The 19,785-nt window shown below is 44.3% G+C and overlaps 1 protein-coding gene across 2 annotated transcripts in view; it reads right to left on the bottom strand.

Moving 5' to 3' along the window:
• CDCP1 (CUB domain containing protein 1) overlaps nt 1–4,649 on the bottom strand; it is a 29,580-nt gene extending 24,931 nt beyond the window's left edge. Inside the window, exon 1 of one of the 2 annotated variants that reach the window (XM_065051770.1) lies at nt 4,412–4,649. In XM_065051770.1, coding sequence (XP_064907842.1) covers nt 4,412–4,509 — 98 coding nt within the window. In that variant the 5' untranslated portion in view covers nt 4,510–4,649. The remainder of the gene's footprint in view (nt 1–4,411) is intronic. The other variant, XM_065051771.1, reaches the window with a different exon arrangement.
• Nucleotides 4,650–19,785: the final 15,136 nt, after the last annotated feature.

Below are 19,785 nucleotides of genomic sequence, written 5' to 3'. Positions count from 1 at the left end.
CTCTCCAGACAAGTCCTTTGAGCCCATGCCTTGAGCCAATGCCAAAAAAATAATTATCTTTAGCCTGCTCTTCCTTAATTATTTTTTGGCTGATGAGCCACTACCACTCATTAAATGACAACCCCAGGCACAAAAGGATCACCAGCCACCGAAGGAGTCAGGAGCTGGCGCACCACATCACCTTTCTTCTCTCCTGCCTCACTTCTTAACCAAATGGCTGCTATTTATTCATGTTTTCAGTTTTGTGTAGGAGTAACCCCATGATCAAGAGCATGGCTGTCAGAGAAACTTCATTCACAGATGATTCCAGAGACCACAACCCTATCTGAGGATCTCTGGTGTGGGCACTCAAATTGGTGGTCATTTGTGCTGCTCTGGACAACAAGTTCAATTCAGTGTATCAATCCTCAAATAGTTTCATGTTCCCACCACCTCCCATTCCCACTTGGACTGTCACATTACTTCTGCATCCTTTAAGACTTAAAAAAGACAAACAAATGAAAACCACACATAGACAATGTCCACCTGCTAAAAACAAACATCTCAAACCCCCAAAAAATGGAACTGAGAAAAGAAAAAAAAAGTGTATTTTCTGGCAGAAAATTTAATGTAGTAGCTCTAGAGCTGAGGCACATGATAAATAAGTAATTCATTCCATATGCATTATTTTCTAGAGAGTAAAAAGTAAGCACTGCAGGCTGATAATGGCATCAGACAAGCAACAACAACAACAACCACCAAGCAAACAAAGGTACAGCTGACTACTCATGCACATTAGTTGTGATCTTAAAAGGAGAGGTCTCGATCAAGTGAGCAGACAGCAACTCAGAATGGAAATAATCCAGCTTCTGCTGGCTTTGGGAGCAGCACAAAGACTGGTTACTTATATTCTGTCAGAACAGCAAGAAGACCCTGCTAGCACCTCATTAAAAATACATATATATATTAAAAGGAGCAGCTTTGCACGTCAAGGCTGATGCATGACTCAAAACAGTCAGTTGCCAAGAAAAAGTTCACTGGAGGATAGAGCAAAAAACAGCACAGCAAATTCACTTATTATAACAATGACATTTTAAAGATAAACCCCAAAATACATATGCAGATTTTATTACATAAGGATACTTCAAATCTGAAATATTTGTTTATGTTTCATAGACGTCATAAAAGTCTGATTAACTTCACTATTAGTGTTTCAAAGAAACACATTCTTAGTTGAAAAACACATTTTCAAAGGTCAGATACGCGATGCTTCATTCACACTCCCACGTCTACGCACAGCTATCACACTGAATACTTATTTCTGCAGTTTTCCATCTACAAGTTAACCAACGTGTCATTTGATACTGTATGTTATGCATAAAGTTGCATCTAAAGAAGAACCACAACCTTCTCTGAAGGCAATGTGACCCTCCATGCTTCACCTGCATGTTCTTACAGGACAGTAAGGACAACACTATAATACTGCACCTGCCAGGAAAGGGTAGAAAGAGGAGGTGAGAGAAGAAAGGACTTCATCAAGGATGACAAGAGACAGCTTTAGAAACAGGCACATCAGGATTTGCAGCCCTCCCACCAGAGCACCACCAGTTCCTGAGAAGAAGTGCGCGTCCCTCATGATCACCTCGTCAGTGGTTCTGCACACCCAGCCTGAACCTGGCCTCACCAAAAGTGAGACTGCTGCGATTTGCAGCCAAAATGTGGCAACAGCAAAGCCAGTACCAACCTCAACACAGGGCAAGGGGAACTCCTTAAAAATCACAACGTACGTAGGAGTGTGGTGGAAAAATCTTAGCCTGAACTATCTTGGGTTTTCAGTAGAAACCTTTACTCAAGAAATATTCCAGCTACAGTTTTGGTTGTGCAATAACAACAGCAACTCCCACTGGGATGAAGGACATACCGGACACACAAGATCTGCCAACAGACCTGGGAAGGCACCGTTCCCCTCTCCAGTCCCACTCACAGCACTGCAACCACCAGCCTGCCAACCCATGCCACTAATGCAGGTGAGCCTAAGCCACCTCTTTTTTAGGGTGCTGGGGGCCCACGAAGAGAAGGAAAGCACTGGTTTAGTGAGTCTGATGGGATGACAGAGCACCTGGCACACAGGAGTGGTGGTGCTTGTGCAGGAGAGGGACAAGCGGGCAGAAACATGCCGTTGGAAAGGAAGGGGCTGAAGGGGGTAAGAAGAAGGACCTCCATCAATGGCAACAAATCACTGGGTCTACCAGTGGTGTTTTGTGCCACTTCACTATTTCTAACTTTGCTTTACAGAGCAACTTCATAGTTTGCCCAAGGCCAAGGTCACTGGCAGAGGAGAACTCTCCTGGTTCCTCTAGATGAAGCTAAGAACAATCCAGACCACTCAGACATCTTGTTTGTAGGGAAGGTTTGCACAACAAGGATAGGCTAGATATTTTTCATCAGACTTACCATTTTCCTTCCATTTCCTGTACCTTCTCACCTGATTTGGTTTTGCCACCTTCCTGACAAGAACTATTACAGTAACACACAAAGCAGACTTGCTTGGCTCTGCAGGGACACAGCCTGCACCCACTGCCACCACACGGCTGGTGTCCTGCTCACTACTACACCCGAACAAACTAACGCTGTGGTCTCAACTTTCCATAAGGCAAGTATGAAGTGTTTTGTTTTGTGTTTTAAATACCAACATGGATGCCTAATTTGTTTGGATGTTTCACACACAAGAGATGGGAAGAAGCTGGAGCAGATGATGACAATAAGCAAAAAAAGAGACATTAGCTCAAAAATCGCTGCACTGTGCCTCAAAAGCAAGTCTGTGAGGTTTAATGGGAGGAGGAAGAGAATAAAGGAACAAAGGATTTTGATATTTTGAAAACACAGTTTGACCAGAGGGTGAGGAATGTGAGAATGTATGGTTAACAGGCTGCTGCATTTGCCAGTGAAGGTCTAGACCTATGTATGAAAAAAGATAAAATCGTGGATTTTTTTCCTTTGCTACTACAACAATACAAGATCTTTGGAAAGTCTAGCTCCTCTATTTCTAGCACTAACCCATCTAAGGTTTTAAAAGTTTGTTTCCTTTGAAAACAACACACAGTTAACCAGAGTATAATATTCTTCCTTTTTCCTTTGAAGAGGTGTAGAGGCAAATAGCTGCCATTCACCTGACTCAGAGGCAATACATTAAATGCAAATGTTTTAGTTAAAAGACTACATAGCTTGAAACTTAAACCACAGTATTGTCCAATTTCACAGCCAACGTTTGAACTGTATTGTTTGTAATAACAATGGCCACGAGCCACACTTCAGCATAACCAACGCAGTTAAAGGTAATAGAAACATTAAAAAGGCAGGAATTCCACATCAGATTCTTTCATAGTCACTGCAAATAACTCAGCAGTTATTTTGTATAAAAGGAGTTATACTTCAGGAGTCTTTAACAGGACCAGTAGCTATAAAACGACTGTTAAAATTTGCAGATGAACATTTTTTGCAATCAAGCAGCTTTGGAAACTAAGGAAAACCCTCCACGCTGTCTCTGTGTTCATAAACAGAATTCTTTTGTGGTCACAGACAGGATTTAAGAAAATTATTCATGGATTATATACGCAGGATTGCATCAAGCATCCAGTCAAGAGCCTCAGAGCTGGCTGTGAGCAGCTGTCTGCCACTAAACTTCCGAACACGCGTGGGCATACACGTACAAATCATTCTGTTTCCGTGCACACACAGTTCATCCATTGCTCTACATAAATACCATTCCCTTGCCTAAAGGCTTGTGTGATAGACACAGAGCACAATCCTGTGAGCCCCTTACAGATACTCCAGCTGTCTCTCTGGCATCCAGGGAAAAGGACTTTGTGAAGTTACTCGCATAATCAATACTCTAGCAAGCGAGGATGTAAAGATCAAATCAATTATCTTGTTAGCATTTATTCCATAGAGAAAGAAAAAGGAATGCTTAAAGCAGAGGTGCTGAAAGCAGATGTCCCCGTCTCAACGTTATTTATCAGCGATGCCCGAGCACCCCGGCACAGCAGGACGCCTTTGCCGGGCGTCACCCGCACCCGCGGGACGGGGAGTCGGGCAGAGCCGCGGTGAATCTTCCGTCCGGGAAGGAGACCGGTCACCGCACGTGCAAACCCCACGCCTCCCATAAAGCACCGACGGCTACCACTGCCAAAAAGCACCGTATGTACATTACAGATGCGATTCGACCCTATTGCCCCCTCTCTTTTAGTAACTAATAGTTATTAAATGAGCACACAGAGATTAAACAGAGTCACCGCTCTCTCGCCTACGGTGCGGCCAAGCGAAGCAAGGGAGGGCTCAGCCTCACACCGGGCGGGTCCCCCCCTGCCCGAGCAGCCCCACCGGGCGACCCGAGGGTGAGGGGCCACCGCCCCGTCCCCAGCCCCGTCCCTACCTTCCCGCTGGAGGATCTGCCCCGAGGCGGCCGGGAGCAGGGCCAGGAGCAGGGCCAAGAGCGCGGCCAGCGCCCGGCCCGCCGCCATCTCCCCGCATGGGCCCGGCGCCGAGGCGGGCGCGGGTCCTCTCCGGCGCCGCCGTCGCTTCCTGCTCCACCTCGCACCTGGCGGGGCGGGACAGGCAGGTGAAGGTCCTCCTCTTCCTCCCGGGCGGTGGCGGGGGTGAAATGGGATGGGATGGGACGGGCTCGACTGGGGGCGGCCCCGGGCGCTGCCACCGCCCCGGCGCGGCGGGATGCGGGCGGCTAGGCGGGGACGTGCGAGGTGCGGGTCGCAGTTCGTGAGAGGGATCGCGCTGCTGCTGCCGTGTTACTTAGAATCATATTACAGAATCGTTTTGGTTGGAAAAGACGCTCAAGATCACCGAGTCCAACCATTAACCTGTCACTAAACCGTGTCACTAAGAACTTCATCTGCGTCTTTTAAACACCTCCAGGGATGGTGACTCCCCCACTGACCTGGGCAGCCTGTTCCAATACCTGACAGCCCTTTCTAGGAAGATTTTTTTCCTTTTGCTGTTATATACATTTCCGACATCATGAACTCCTACTAAAAGAGTTTTGAACTTTTTACACCAAGAGTGGTGAAACACTGGCCCAGGTTTCCCAGAGAGGTGGTAGATGCCCCATCCCTGGAGACATTCAAGGCCAGGCTGGACGGGGCTCTGAGCAACCTGATCTAGTTGAAGGTGTCCCTGCTCATTGCAGGGGGGGTGGACTAGATGACATTTGAAGGTCCCTTCCAACCCCAACTATTTTATGATTTGATGTTTGGAAGTGCCACATTTTACCCAGAATTAGGTTTCTCCCTGTGAACAGTGGTTTGTATCATGCTGATTAAATGTTTGGTGGCTTTACAATAAAAAACTCTGAGCAGAAACCATTGTGACATAGTCAGGAGTAGATGTTTGCCCAGCTTACTAGCATGAGACAGCTCATCTCCTAGGAATTCTATGCGATTGCTTTGGATCATTTCTTACTTTGGCAATATCATTGCAAAAAAACCCAGTATGTTTCTACTAGCCCACAACAGCACTTGGCTATTACAGAAACATACACAGAATACTCATGTTCAAAGAAGGAGAAAAGTCCAAACTATGTCAGAAGTTCAAGACCTGATACAGATTTAAGACCAAGCTTTTGAGAAGACTGGAGACCCTTTGCCCTTGTTGATTTCAGCTGGCAATGACACACTTAGGTCTCCTGGGAGATCTTCACACCTCTTTTATAAATAAATCTATTATTCAGTGGTCTTCTGCATAGTACGGCTTTTTACTCATCCTAATGAAGAATATGCAATTAAAAGAAAATGTATATGACAAAAAAATTAAGTCTTTAGGAATGGAAATTAATAAGTAATTTTAAATTAATTGTTAATAAGAAAGTAATTAAGTGGTTATCTGTAGAGGAATGAATGGATAGGCATTTTGCAGCCTTATGGGGAGAAACAGACTGGTGTCTTAGACTCAAATCAGTTCTGATGCCACTTCATTAACATAAGGAAATAAGAAAGGACTAAGGGTTTTATTTTATCCTGTTGGAGAAATAGGAAGACTTTCAGCTAACTCATAGCTTTCAATTTGTGTTAGTTGTGTCTTATCAAGTTTCACATCTTCATAAATTTCAATACTGAAGGTAATTATTTTGTCAGCTTCATATTACCTTGCAGTTCCTTTTTGCTCTTTTCCAGATGAAAACCGGTAGACTTGCCAGAATAGATGTGGCTTTATGTCCATTATAGTTCTTAACACTATTCTGTTGTTTGTCATTCTGATGTAGGAACACAGAACTAAAAATCACCTCCTGTCTGGTTGTTCTTATGTTCCCCTCAGTCACCCCTCTGGTCACCAGAATTTCCAAATGAGCACATTGTCATCTAATTTCCTTCGTAAACTCTAAACATCAGCTAGCCAGTCTAACACCACTCCTGTGAGACAGTTGAGTTCAGTTTCCTCTGATTTGGAGATGATGAACCAAGAGACAGACAGCCCTTATGAGTCCCTCAGTGTGACAGGACAGTAAATGCTTCTCCATAGGTTTGAGAGGGCTTGTGTAGTGACAGACTGGCTAGTTATGAGAATCACTTCCTAGTGGTTTTGGACATCTGCTGTTGCATAAACAGTGTAGATAGTTGGAATAAGATGCTTAAAATATTTGGCATGGGAAAGCATACAGAAACGACCACTACAAGTCAGAAAACGTTGACTGTCTGTACACTTAACTCCATGGGAAAAAAAAACACCAACACAAAGTGAAGGCATTTTCCGCTGTCTTCATGAAGGTTTGCACAGATAATGCACGTCCTTACAGCTGTAGCAACCCTGTAGTATCAGCTACACTTAAGAAGTCAACCTCCATCAAAACTTTTTGTCTAGACATGACAGGATGTGATAGAGGAGTCCTGGGGGCTGGCAGGGTTAAAGCTAAAGAGTTGTTTCATATGTCCACCCTGAAAATCCCTGACCCTCAGAGCACGCTGCAAATGGAGGGGTACCACTCTCCATGATGATGCTCCAGCATCCAGGAGGCAAGAAAGCATGCTCTGAAGGTACCCACTAAAATCAGACTTCTCTCCTTCCATCTGCAGAGAGTGAGGAGCAGAGGTGAAAAAACGTCATTCTAGTGACAAGAGTTGATCTGCTGAGAATAAAAGTAACTTAGCACACTTCGCTATGACTTCGATTGCTTCAACTTTGTCTTTAAAATTAAGTAAGAAGGAAAACAAGAGGAAGAGTAAGGAACCTCATCCTTTCACACATTTTTCCAGAATTTCCTTTGAAATAGCTATGGACTTGCACTTCAGTGTATTTTCTTGAGAAGGTGAATACTCTTGTGATAACTGTCAATTTGATCATGTGTCTATTTTGGTTGATGCAGCTGATGAACAATTCCCAAAATCAGTCTTTTTCTTGAAAACAGAGAATTTTTTTTAGTTGTCCTTTTATTTTTTTTTTTTTCCTCTGTGCTCAAGATATTTCTGATTTTCCTCTGTTTTTAGTTGTGCTTGTATAGTGACACTGATGGGAAGGATTCTGATTTGGTTCTAATGTGAGTTAAATGTGAAAGTGTCTGTATGCAGACCTACCATCCTTCAGGCAGCTCTCACCTCTATCTCATTCTGGAGGTGAGTGAAAGCAGCATGTATCATTTTACATTCCTCCTTCCCACTCCACAGTCATTTGCTCAGAACAGGAGTCAGTGAGGTCAGATGTGGGGGCCAGCCTTACTGGATCAGTTTAATGTGGTATGAAAGTCTATAGATTGAAGCTCCCAGGGACTGAGAAATAATTGCATCTGCAGTCAGAGTGTGCCCACACACAATGAAAGCTTCATCAAAACTGGCTAATTTGGCTTTTACCTCTCATTAGCTTAATGCACAGTGCCCTGGTCCAGCTGGAAATGGTGTAGAAAATCAGAGGTTTTAATCCTCAGTGTAATTTGTTGGTTTTATGGTATTTTTCTTCAGCAAGTCTTGAAGTGCTTTGGAGTAGCTCTTTCACATGGGCCATGTATCTTCATTCAGTGGTGAGTTTTACTGACCAGCTGACCACAGCAGTGTCAATACACTTTTGAGGAAGAGCTGAGATTAATCATCTTGGAAATGTGAATTTAGCCAGAGAAACCAGGGAAAAATGGATAAAATGAGAAAAAAAACCACAAAACCACGCATGTGGTGGTTAGTCAAAACTATTCCTCTCTTTTGTCTATGGGAATCATAACCTTTGCCTGGAAATGCCCTGTAGACTAACACAGAGCAAGTTACAAGAAAACACTGAAAAGCTACAAATTGAATCCCATGAATTCTAAACCATACTATTTTTGAGGAACAAATCTCCCACTTCAGCTCCTTTATCCCCACATTCAATTGCTAAATGAACACCTCAAAGACTGAGCCGGTGTTGTTCCTACACATAGTTGTTAATGAGAGATTCTGCTCCCTACTTTTTTTCACCTAGAATGAAATCATTAAAGTAACAACCCCACGCGGCACATGGGCATAGACCCCCAAAGTCAGCCTGGGGAAAATTCTGCTGAGAAAGTACTCAATATCCTCAGATGGAGACACAGGTAAAAGTGATCTTTGTCTTAATGAGACAAAATTCACTTGAGTAATTTTTAGGTTGGTGGTTCTACTGTTCTGTGACTCTCAACAGCAAAACAAGCTCAGCAAATCCTGGAACGGTGCGGTGTGTATTTAGTGCAGATGTCCATGAGGCAGGTGGTAGAAGAGGCAATGCAATCTCCAAGAGAGTAATCAAGATGCAGTTCATCATGCTTGAAACACAGCTGCTGTATGAGATACCATTTGCTTTCACTGTGTAAACCCAAGCAGCTTTCAGCCAGCTATGTGTCACTCATCCAGCTGCCCAAAGGGTACCAGAGTACTCAGTGCTGGTAGGAAATATGGCACTCACTGGGTATTCTAGCTGACTTTACAAGTATTTCATCTCTCTGTTATTAAAAAGATCAGACTGAGCAGCTGCTTTATGGCTATATACTATTGTGATGCCTACAGACCATACCTACCAGGGACAGCTTAGGCACCGAGCCAACGCTGAGAGCGAGCTGTGTGCCACAGAGCTTGCAAATACATAAGCAAAAGGTGGCAGAAGCCCATAACGGAGAAGAGGATGTGTTAGATGGAGCAGAACCCAGGGCTGTTTGTGTGCAGTGGACTGGGGTGACTGTAGCTTCACTTTACTGGGATCTGACATACTGGGCTAATTGCTATGCACTAGCTCTCCAGTTCTGCTGCAGCTCAGAATAGCAACGATACACAGCATCTGCTTCCCCATGCTGGAAGCTCAGATCAGTATGGTAGGAGAATGGTGAGAAATACAGTATTTCTTGCAAGAGCACAGGAAATACTGCATTTTTCAACCCTAGCAAATTCCGGGCATATTTTTTTTCATTATCTCAAGCCTGTTACTGGAATATACTGAATGTGCTATCTCCTGACTGAGGTACGCATGGGAAAATGCAATAGCACATATTTTTAAAGCTGGTTTTACTTACCAAGCTTTTGAAAGTGATCTATTTCCATTGTACAGTAGTTGCATCTTCCTAGCAGACTAATTAAGGCAGAGCAGGTTAATATTAAGGAAAATCCAAAGAACTTAGAATTGTAGAATCATTTTGGTTAGAAGAGACCCTCAAGATCATCAAGTCCAACCATTAACCTAATTCTGACACTAAATCATGTCCCTAAGAACCTCATCTATGCATCTTTTAAACACCTCCATGGACGGTGAATTCACCACTTCCCTGGGCAGCCTGTTTCAGTGCTTCACAACTCTTTCTGTGAAGAAGTTTCTCCTAATATCCAATCTGAACCTGCCCTGGCACAACTTGAGGCCATTTCCTCTTGCCCTATCATTTGCTACTTGGGAGAAGAGACCAACACTCTCCATGCTACAACCTCCTTTAAGGTAGTTGTAGACAGCGATCAGGTCTTCCCTCAGACTCCGTTTCTCCAGGCTAAACAGCCCCAGCTCCCTCAAGTGCTCCTTCCTGACCCCAACACTGGCGATCGGCTGTTCCCTGAGCATTTGAGCAAGACCTGGCTCCTCGGCCCACAGGCTGGTCATGTCTCCCAGGAGAACACAGAATGATAGAATGATAGGATGATGATCTTCTCTCTTCTCTTCTCTTCTCTCTTCTCTTCTCTTCTCTTCTCTTCTCTTCTCTTCTCTTCTCTTCTCTTCTCTTCTCTTCTCTTCTCTTCTCTTCTCTTCTCTTCCTCTCTTCTCTTCTCTTCTCTTCTCTCTCTCTTCTCTTCTCTTCTCTTCTCTTCTCTTCTCTTCTCTTCTCTTCTCTTCTCTTCTCTTCTCTTCTCTTCTCTTCTCTTCTCTTCTCTTCTCTTCTCTTCTCTTCTCTTCTCTTCTCTTCTCTTCTCTTCTCTTCTCTTCTCTTCTCTTTCTCTTCTCTTCTCTTCTCTCTCTTCTCTTCTCTTCTCTTCTCTTCTCTTCTCTTCTCTTCTCTTCTCTTCTCTTCTCTTCTCTTCTTCTCTCTCTTCTCTTCTCTTCTCTTCTCTTCTCTTCCTCTTCTCTTCTTCTCTTCTCTCCTCTCTCTCTCTCTCTCCTCTCCTCTCCTCTCCTCTCCTCTCCTCTCCTCTCCTCTCCTCTCCTCTCCTCTCCTCTCCTCTCCTCTCCTCTCCTCTCCTCTCCTCTCCTCTCCTCTCCTCTCCTCTCCTCTCCTCTCCTCTCCTCTCCTCTCCTCTCCTCTCCTCTCCTCTCCTCTCCTCTCCTCTCCTCTCCTCTCCTCTCCTCTCCTCTCCTCTCCTCTCCTCTCCTCTCCTCTCCTCTCCTCTCCTCTCCTCTCCTCTCCTCTCCTCTCCTCTCCTCTCCTCTCCTCTCCTCTCCTCTCCTCTCCTCTCCTCTCCTCTCCTCTCCTCTCCTCTCCTCTCCTCTCCTCTCCTCTCCTCTCCCTCCCCTCCCTCCCCTCCCCTCCTCTCACCTCTCCCCTCTCCCTCTCCTCTCCCTCTCCCTCTCCCTCTCCCTCTCCCTCTCCCTCTCCCTCTCCCTCTCTCCTCTTCCTCTTCTCTCCCCTTCTGTTCCTTTCCCCTCCTTTCACTAGCAGTACATGCTCAGGAAATCCCTGACAAACACTTGTAACCTTGCCCAGCTTAGCCATTCACTCCATCACCTTGTGGAAAGGAGCCATGTACCTTCTGGTGGCTGTGACAGCACCGCGCCCCCTTGAAACCACTCTGCATTCCACTTCTTACAGCTGCTGACCCTAGCTCCCCAGTCCATCAGGACGGTGAGCTCTGCTCTGCTCCTCAAGAAGGCATTCCCTTGATTTTCCTACTGCTATCCAGCTCAAAAGGATATTCATCCATCAGATGAACTTGGAACGTGGCCCTGCTGGGAGATGCCTTGCAGCAGAGAACCTCCAGCAGCCTCATCCAGGTCTTCCTCCTTCAGCCTCACCAAGTGATTCCAATGGCTCCTCAAGTACTTCCTCTCAGATGTCCTCGGGCTGCCCCCAGGCTAGCTCTAGAAGTGAACATGGGAGGCTGCTCCCGTTTATCCTGCCCCAGGGCACTGTCACCTCTGCATTGCCAGGTGGTGGTCTTGTGACATGGGAGTGACAGAGCCCCTCATGTGCAGCCTTGCCCACCGCAGCAACACCTGCTGCCCCTCTGCCCAGCATCCTCCATAGAATCTAGAATGCGTTAGGTTGCAAATGACCTTTAATATTTTTGAGTCCAACTATTAACCTAACACTGCCAAGTCCACTGCTAAACCATGTCCCTAAGATCTTCATCTAAATGCTTGTGTAACAAGTTTGAGATTGTTGGAAGCAAGACCCAGACCAGTCGGGAGGGCTCTGAATTGTGTCTTAATTTTCATACTTACTCTGTACGGTTTTCTTCATGACGTGTCACCGTCGTGTGAGATAGTTTCCCCTACAGCTATGTGTGCTTCTCTTCCTGCAGGGTCCATACATGCAGGGGGAGTGGACTGGACCCACAAGCAGATGGGTGGCTTTGCAATGACCCACATGTACTTATTTCTCTTGCAGCAGTCTGGTGGGACTTTTGGAGCTGTGTCTGGGAAGAGAAGGATCACAAACCAGTGGTGCTGTGAGGGATGTCTGTGAGTGTTGCTCAGGAGAAGGCCTAGCCAGCTCTTCCTTGGATCCCAGTAACCTGTCTGGCTTAGGTACACTGAGCCTACAGGTCTGCCCTTGGAATCCTTTCTCAAGAATCATAGAATCATTTTGCTTGGAAGAGACCCTCAGGATCATTGGGTCCAACTGTTAACCCAACACTGGCACTAAACCATGTCCCTAAGAACCTCATCTACATGTCTTTTAAACACTTCCAGGGATGATGACTGCACCACTTCCCTGGGCAGCCTGTTCCAGCACCTTGCAATCCTTTCTGTGAAAAACCTTTTCCTCATATCCAATCTAAACCTCCCTTCGTTCAACTTGAGGCCATTTCCTCTCGTCCTACCACTTGCTACTTGGGAGAAGAGACCAACACCCACCATGCTCTGACCTCCTTTCAGATAGTTGTAGACAGCGATAACGTCTCCCCTCAGCCTTCTTTTCTCCAGGCTGGACAGCCCCAGTTCCCTCAGCTGCTCCTCATAAGAACTGTGCTCCAGACCCCTCACCAGCTTTGTTGCCCTTCTCTGAACTCTCTCCAGCACTTCAATGTCATCCCTATGTTCCCTTGTCTCTGTTCAAGAGAATCAAAGTCACTGTTACCTCTCCTTCAATCCTAGCAGGAATATCCAGCTAGAGTAATACAGCACATTTGTCATGGCACTCAGGGGATGCGACATCTCTCTGCTGTGTGTGTGGCAGCTATGTGGAGAAGGAGGAGTTAGAGTCTCATGACTACCTCATCAAATATGGAAGGAGATGGGATTTTTATTGCCTTCAGGGCTTACAGCCCCACACAGTTTTCTACATGTTTGTGAAGATGAGAGCCGTATGAGCACATTTCCATTCCTTTGATAACTTCCTAAAGCAGTTCTTCTGCTAGAGAAATTCTTCTCCTAAAGTGATTCCACAGGGTAAGTCTGCCCCAGTGCCCCTGACCAGGTTGGGTGAGTCACTTCTCAGGGGAAGCAGGTGACTCAGGAGGAGCAAGGGAAGGGAGTAAACATAAATACCAACATGCATTAAAGTCAGGGCCGTTCTGATAAATGTAGGTAGGTAGTCAGATAATTTGGTAGTCAGCATGATCAATGCCATATTGACACTGGCTCTAGTTCACTCAGCCCTCTAGACACAGGGCTAAGCCCATCTCTGCAGGGCAGAATAGAATTTCCCAATAAAATACTATTATTTGCATGTATTTAAATGCCATTACTTTCAAGTTAGGCACTTGCTTAAGGCTCTTCTTGAAATAAAGAGTTTCCTGGGTTTAAGTGTATCTGTGCTACAGCTGTAACACACCTGTTCGCTCTAGTTAGGAGTTACTCAATCACAGTGTTTAGCAAGGACACGTGATGTTAAATAAGCAATAGAGCTCTGCATCATCTGTCATAATATATACATCATTGATCACAAAAAATGGAGGAAAGAACTAGACCCAGCTATAATAATGATGGGTGGGATATTTTGGAGTCAACAAATCAGTCTTCCATAGACTTAAGTCATGCAGAACATAATTTTGGTCAAAAGCTTAATTATTTCAAAGTTATTCATGGTGGTTAGATTAATTGCAGGAAGCATAGGGACCGCTTGAAGCACTTGAATACAGATTCTGATTAGTTTTTCAATATGAGTGAGATTCAGTGATGCTTGGATGCAGGTCTTTGAGCCAAGGCCTATTACCTGAAAATACACCCACAAAGCACCCCAATAGCCTAAAGGAAGTTTTCTCTCTCCAAAACATTTATAATACTCTTGTTGATATCTCTGATTTGACTTGGCAGGTACATGGCACAGTGAGTACAGAAACATTTGTTACAGCTTGTTTAACGATTTTATGCTGCAAAAGAAGCCGCCCTGAGCTGACTGGAGTTACCCTTCAGACAATTAGTTAGTGTGTGGGGGTTTTCTCATCATAGCAGTGGGGAAATTCTGGATTGCAGCTCTTCATTAGACAAACAGGCTTACCTTAAAGATGCCAAGTTACATGTGAAAGGTCTTATTCTTCAATCTTTTGCCCTTTGCCTGAGACTTCACAAGAGGGGCGGGATGGAGTGGCAAAGCAGTGAGGGGATCCAAAAAGCTGCCCTCTGAGCAAAGGAGGAGGTGGGTCACCAACTGCATGGTAACTCTGCCCCTGGCCAAACAGCTCATTCATATTGGAGTTACTCATTCACATAAAGACAAGGATTGATCCCCGAGCATGCTTCAATAAACAGATAGCTTGCAATTTTCCTGTGAAACTGGGTGTAAAGAATGTGGTGCTGTTACAGTAGCATGGGAAAGAAATTGCTGCCTCCGGTGCATTTCATTTCTCTTTGGTATAAAGTTATTGTTTTCTTCATGCTTATATTTTAAAGGAAGTTTAACCAGGAAAAGAAGTAGAAGCAGGACTTTATGATGGCCTGCCTGCCCCTCTTCTGCTTTGTGCTATGCAAAATGCAGGGGAAGAAAACACATCAGAACACAAGAGTGGATATTTGGTTGGTTTGTATCCCTCTGCTTCCATATGGTGGTTCAGCATAAAACATATTGCCTTGCCAGATGCGACACCATGGTCTCAAAGGGGTAACCTGCTTGTATAGGAAGGAAGGATCTGTGTGATCATACATCACACAAACAGGCAAAGGAGACAGCAGAGAGAGTCTTGAGGCTCAGGCATTTTTGAGCCTCTGGGAAGAAACCCAATTTTTTGTCAGGGAGAAGTCATATTCCATCATCTTTATGTGTTGCTAAGGGAAATCATAACAAACCAGCTTAACAGCAGGAACATTCCTTAATGCGTAAGGACTGGTTATTTACTGCATACTGTATGTATCTCTTTGTCAGTTTATACAGACATCTCTGATACGGATGTTCAGGCCCTGATAACAAAAGATATAAATAGTATGTGTGGTAAACATCTTGTAGAATAGGATGCCACAACCAAATAACATGTTTGCCTATATGTGTAGTTAGCAACCCCAAGGACAGTGTGAGTCACGTAAGGGACTCCAAGGAGAGACCAGCACTTCCCCATGGCTCTCACACTGACATATTTGTAATGGGTCCTTAATATATGTGAGCTATTAGTGATGTGCCTGCACTATTAGCTTTTCTGATTAAAACAGGAAATTTGGAAAGAGCTTGACACATTGAGGTTTCCTCCCTGTGGTCTACCATTCCCGTGTCTGTGTAAAGGTCTACAGCTTCATCAGAAAAGTGATTCAGGTGCCTCCTGTATAATATTCTGCCCTTAAATGGGCTGGTTTAGGTATTGAAATGATCCAGTTCACACAGACAAAATTATGCCTGGCACTGACAGTCTTTCCATCACAGACGTATAAAGATTCCCAAGCAGGGGGTTTGCATCCCAGGATTTTTTTTTGTCACTCATACCTCGTTCCATTCTGGCAAAATATTTGCCATCTCACGTGGACAAGGTGAAAAAAAAAAGGACTAGGTCAGTGATTAAAGACAATTGTGGACTTCAATGAGATTTTGTGGTAATGATGTATGTGCAATTGCAGCAGGTTGTCCAGGAAACTGAAGGAAAGTTCTTATTCCACTCATAAAATTGCTAAGACTTTCCTGGAAATGTTTAATGAGAAAGAAGCGAGCATATGCTGAGGCTATTTTAACTTATATAGAATGTATCAAAAAAGCGAGATTCAGCCCAACAGGGTAATGTGAAGTGTTAAAGTTTTTTTGTCTGAACTGGAAATTTTGTGGTTAGATCTAGATGTCACCAAAGCCTGGAAGAGCTGGACATGATGCTCCCATGATGTGGCATTTACACCTTGGTTGTTCAAGCAGCTCCTGATGTTACTGTAAGGATTTCTGCAGGCTACAGGATGCCAAACTAAGAAGCTGCCATTCAGATTTGAATTCAGTTTTCCAGGAATACTTGGTGTGTAGGTCCAGCACCCTAACTCAGGTTTGTAGGAGCAAAGTGTGATATTAAAAAACCTGCTTGGGAATGGGAGCACAGCAGTCAGTCCTTACATGTGGCAATAATTAGACATCTGCCCATCATCTCCCACCCAGCCTTGTTCTGCACCTCATTAGCCCTGCTCCACCAAGCTTCCCAGAGGAGTGAGTAAACTACGTGGAGAACTTACTGGGCTGTACTGGGTTTTGTGTCACCTTCTTTAGATCCTGCTGGTTGAAAGCTGCCTTATGTCCTACCATTGTAGTTTTAGCCCCTCTTGTGCCTCAGTTGGCTAATGCTTAACAAGGAAAAATAGCAGCACCTTTTTCATCAGTGTTTAGAAAGATTAAATACATTTAAAAGGTGGGGCAGGGGGGAGGCGGCTGTTCTCTGACTCTGTGGAAATCGACATTGTATAAGTGTGAGAAATTCTACTGTCAGACTTCAGTGGGTCTCTTGTTTTCAAAAGCAGCTGGAGAAGAGGCTGCTTTGCCCTCTGGGCAGAGGAGTTGGGTTTCAGAAGAGCTGAACCCGTCCTAGAAGATAGATAGTCTGGGTGCTGAAAGGGCACAGATCAGCAGAAAATTTCTGTAGAACCTGTTAATACCAAGAACAAACAGTCCTGGGGTGAGGTCTAGCTCTATTTTTGCGTCCACAGATCATCTGCTGCTCTCTTAGGTACTGACTTTTTAATGTGTGCTGCTGTACTTCTGCCACAGAGACGACACATTCATGAATCCCCAGACTTGTGCTGGTTTGGCTGAAAATGAGTTAATTTTCTTCATGCAGTTAGACACCTTTATTTTTCATAACTATCACGGTCATTATTTGGACTTAGTTTGAGAACAGGAGATAACACCCCAGGACAGAGTGAATGTTTTTAATTGCTCTGGCCTGAGAGCCAAGGACACTCTGAGCACTCTGCCCACAGGTGTGAGGCATCAAGGAAGGGGGGCATGGATAGGGCAGAGCTTGACTGACATCCAGATTAGTCAATAAGAGTATTCCATCCCTTTAGCATCATTTCTGAGGAACTCCCTTGAGTATCTTTTATTTTATATTCTCTTTCTATTTTAGATATGTATTTACTAGTAGTGTATTGCTATTTTGTTACTTTATTAAACTGTGTTTATCTCAATCCAAGTTTCTCCCTGCTGTTTTGATTCTCTCCCCTATTTGGGGAGGGGGTGAGGAGGTGGGTGAGTGAGCGCCTGTCATGGTTGTATTGCTAGCCTGGGTTAAGCCACAACACTTGTATATGAAAGACCAAAACTCAGGTGAAAGGCATGATAGCAGTCATTACAGGAAAATCAGCATTTCTCAGAAGATAATTGCCACACATTACCTATGATGATTTTACAAATACCATTGTATCTGCAAGTCAGAATGCATTTACCTGGAACAGACACTAGCTTTTTCAAGAGCAAATAATGTCTACAGTAAGGAGAACTTCTCTCCTAGGATTTTAGAGCTGGATTTCAGAAAACATCTACTTTATACTAAAAAGGCTTACCAAATCCCTAGGGGAAACACAGTCTAGGTGAAAAATTATTCTACAAATCCCTAGTTTATTGAACAAGGAGAAGGCACTGGTGATGGCATAACAATTTAAGATCCTTCCTGAAAACTCTTAACGTCTTTTTCTTTCCTGATCACTGCCTGTGCATTCAAGCTCAGCAGAGGGCACCGAGCCCTCTCAAATGAGCCCTTACAGGCTGAGTCTGCTACCTTCTTCCTAACAAAGCTGTACAGAAAACAGGAGAGAGAGCACATTCTCTAGGACGCTGCATCCGTACCACGAATTAATTGTAAAAATCAGTTGGCTCTCACTCCACGTTTGTTAAAACATGAATTCACATCTTCTAATTCAGAGAAATATTTTGAGAAAAGTAGGTGTGAAATGTCTCCATTTAATTCTGTAACAGGACATAACCTAAGCCCTTGCTGTATGTTTTAAATTATATTATTTTCCTTGCTTGGTTTCATTTGACTTTTCCTTTGTGCTGTCAAACATTCCTGCTGTTCAACACAGGTAGAGGCAGCTGAGTGCAAATGTCACTGCTGCCAAGAGATCATGCACAAACCTATCCCCTGCTGGCACCTTTGCCCATCTGATGGCTTTTTACATCAGGGAATTTCACATTCATGGAAGTGAGTAGGGGCACATCCTGGCATGACATCTATACTTATCCCCTGCTTAGCTGCTTAAACTTTCCTGGCTTTCTGCACATGTGGTTCTGCAAGGCATTCGAAAGAGAGGTTACAGCTGGTGTCCTGTGGAGGTAACATGGCAGAGGGGCACCAGGTTCTGTAGCAAGAGCCCCAGAAGAAGGTGCTGCATCCTTGAGTCCCCAGAGAGAACAACGGGGTAGCCAGCTATGCACAGATGAGTTCAGGAGAGGCTTTCGGTGCAGGTTTGTAGGGACGAACAAGGAGACGAGACACCTTTTCTGTCCCCTCCTTCCCAGCAGTATGCAGCAAATGCAAAAAACACTCTCTAGGTTTAGAGCTGGGATGCAAACTCAGCTGAAAATCCTAGTGAGTGTTCCTAAAGCTTAGCCACTTGGGAGCATGAAGTGCACAGATGCTAATTGCCTCCTGAAATATTCTTGAACACCTTCGTGCTGTCGGATGTCATTTTTGTGTGCTATACAAGATGTCACAGCTTACAGCATCCTTTTATGTCATCGGTGCCTCCTGATCATGCAGTAATTTCTTATACGCTGTCCCCAGGAAAACGGTGAGGCCAGCAGGTTTCCTGGAAGGGAACAGAGATTGGTGGGGTGATTCAGACTGATTGCTCTGCCGAATGCCACATTCACTGTGTGGAGGCTGAGTGACCCTCAGGTTATGTCAGCAGCGTGATTACTTACTTAAAGTGATGGCTTGTTCATTTTGGAGGGACACTATGCTAAATGCAAAGCCAGTTTCTCATTTCTCACTCGATAACAGCTGCAAGCAGAAAAAAAAATCAGTGCCCAACAGTTCACTGGGACATACGTTTCTTTGCAGAAGTCAAAAGTCTTATACCAGTAGTATAAACTTATACTGGATCTGCCAAGGTCATACTTCCTGCATGGGGGAACAGTGCTTCTTTAATAAAAGTGCTTGCTGAATACCTGAAGATATAACTGTACAGCAAGGAAATAATAATAATAATCATCATCACCCTCATCATAAACAACTCGATACCATAGGAGGTACCCATAATATCATACGTGGCATTTGATGGAGTATATGATATTCACCCATTATAGACTGGAAATGGCACCTCTGGTTAAGACTGCTTGATGCTTCCTGCTCTAAAATTGATTTTGATTGTTTGTAAGCTTACCATACTCTTCATGCTGAAATTTTTCATGCCAACTATGTATTTCAACCTGGATTCTTTGCATGCATTCTAGACAAATTGATTGAACTGATTCAATAAAATCATCATTTTATTACCTGTAAAAGATGAGCATTTTTTTGCCCTTTCTTTTTTTTCCTCTCTAAAAAGCTCTGCAGTTCACACACTTTGTAGCAAGAACTAGAAATAGTGTGGAGTTAGCATGTCTGTCTGGAGTTTTCCAAGATTTCCAGCAGTCTGAAAGCTCCTTGGCTTCTGTTGCTGCTACCGTGTAGTTTTCAGGTGCCCCAGTTTGCTGAGCCAACAAGCTTGTGGCAACAAGCTCTAGAGATAACGTGTGAAAGGCAAAGAGGGAGGAGACATGGCAGTCCTGTTGTAAGTCATGGTAAGACTTCTAACGGTGTCTCAGGCTAAAACATCAGAACAAACACTTTTGGCAAA

Source organism: Columba livia, chromosome 2, assembly GCF_036013475.1.
Source record: "Columba livia isolate bColLiv1 breed racing homer chromosome 2, bColLiv1.pat.W.v2, whole genome shotgun sequence".
In the NCBI taxonomy this organism is placed as follows: domain Eukaryota; kingdom Metazoa; phylum Chordata; class Aves; order Columbiformes; family Columbidae; genus Columba; species Columba livia.
Note: the sequence above shows the minus strand (reverse complement) of the source record. Positions and strands in the feature narration are given on the sequence as shown.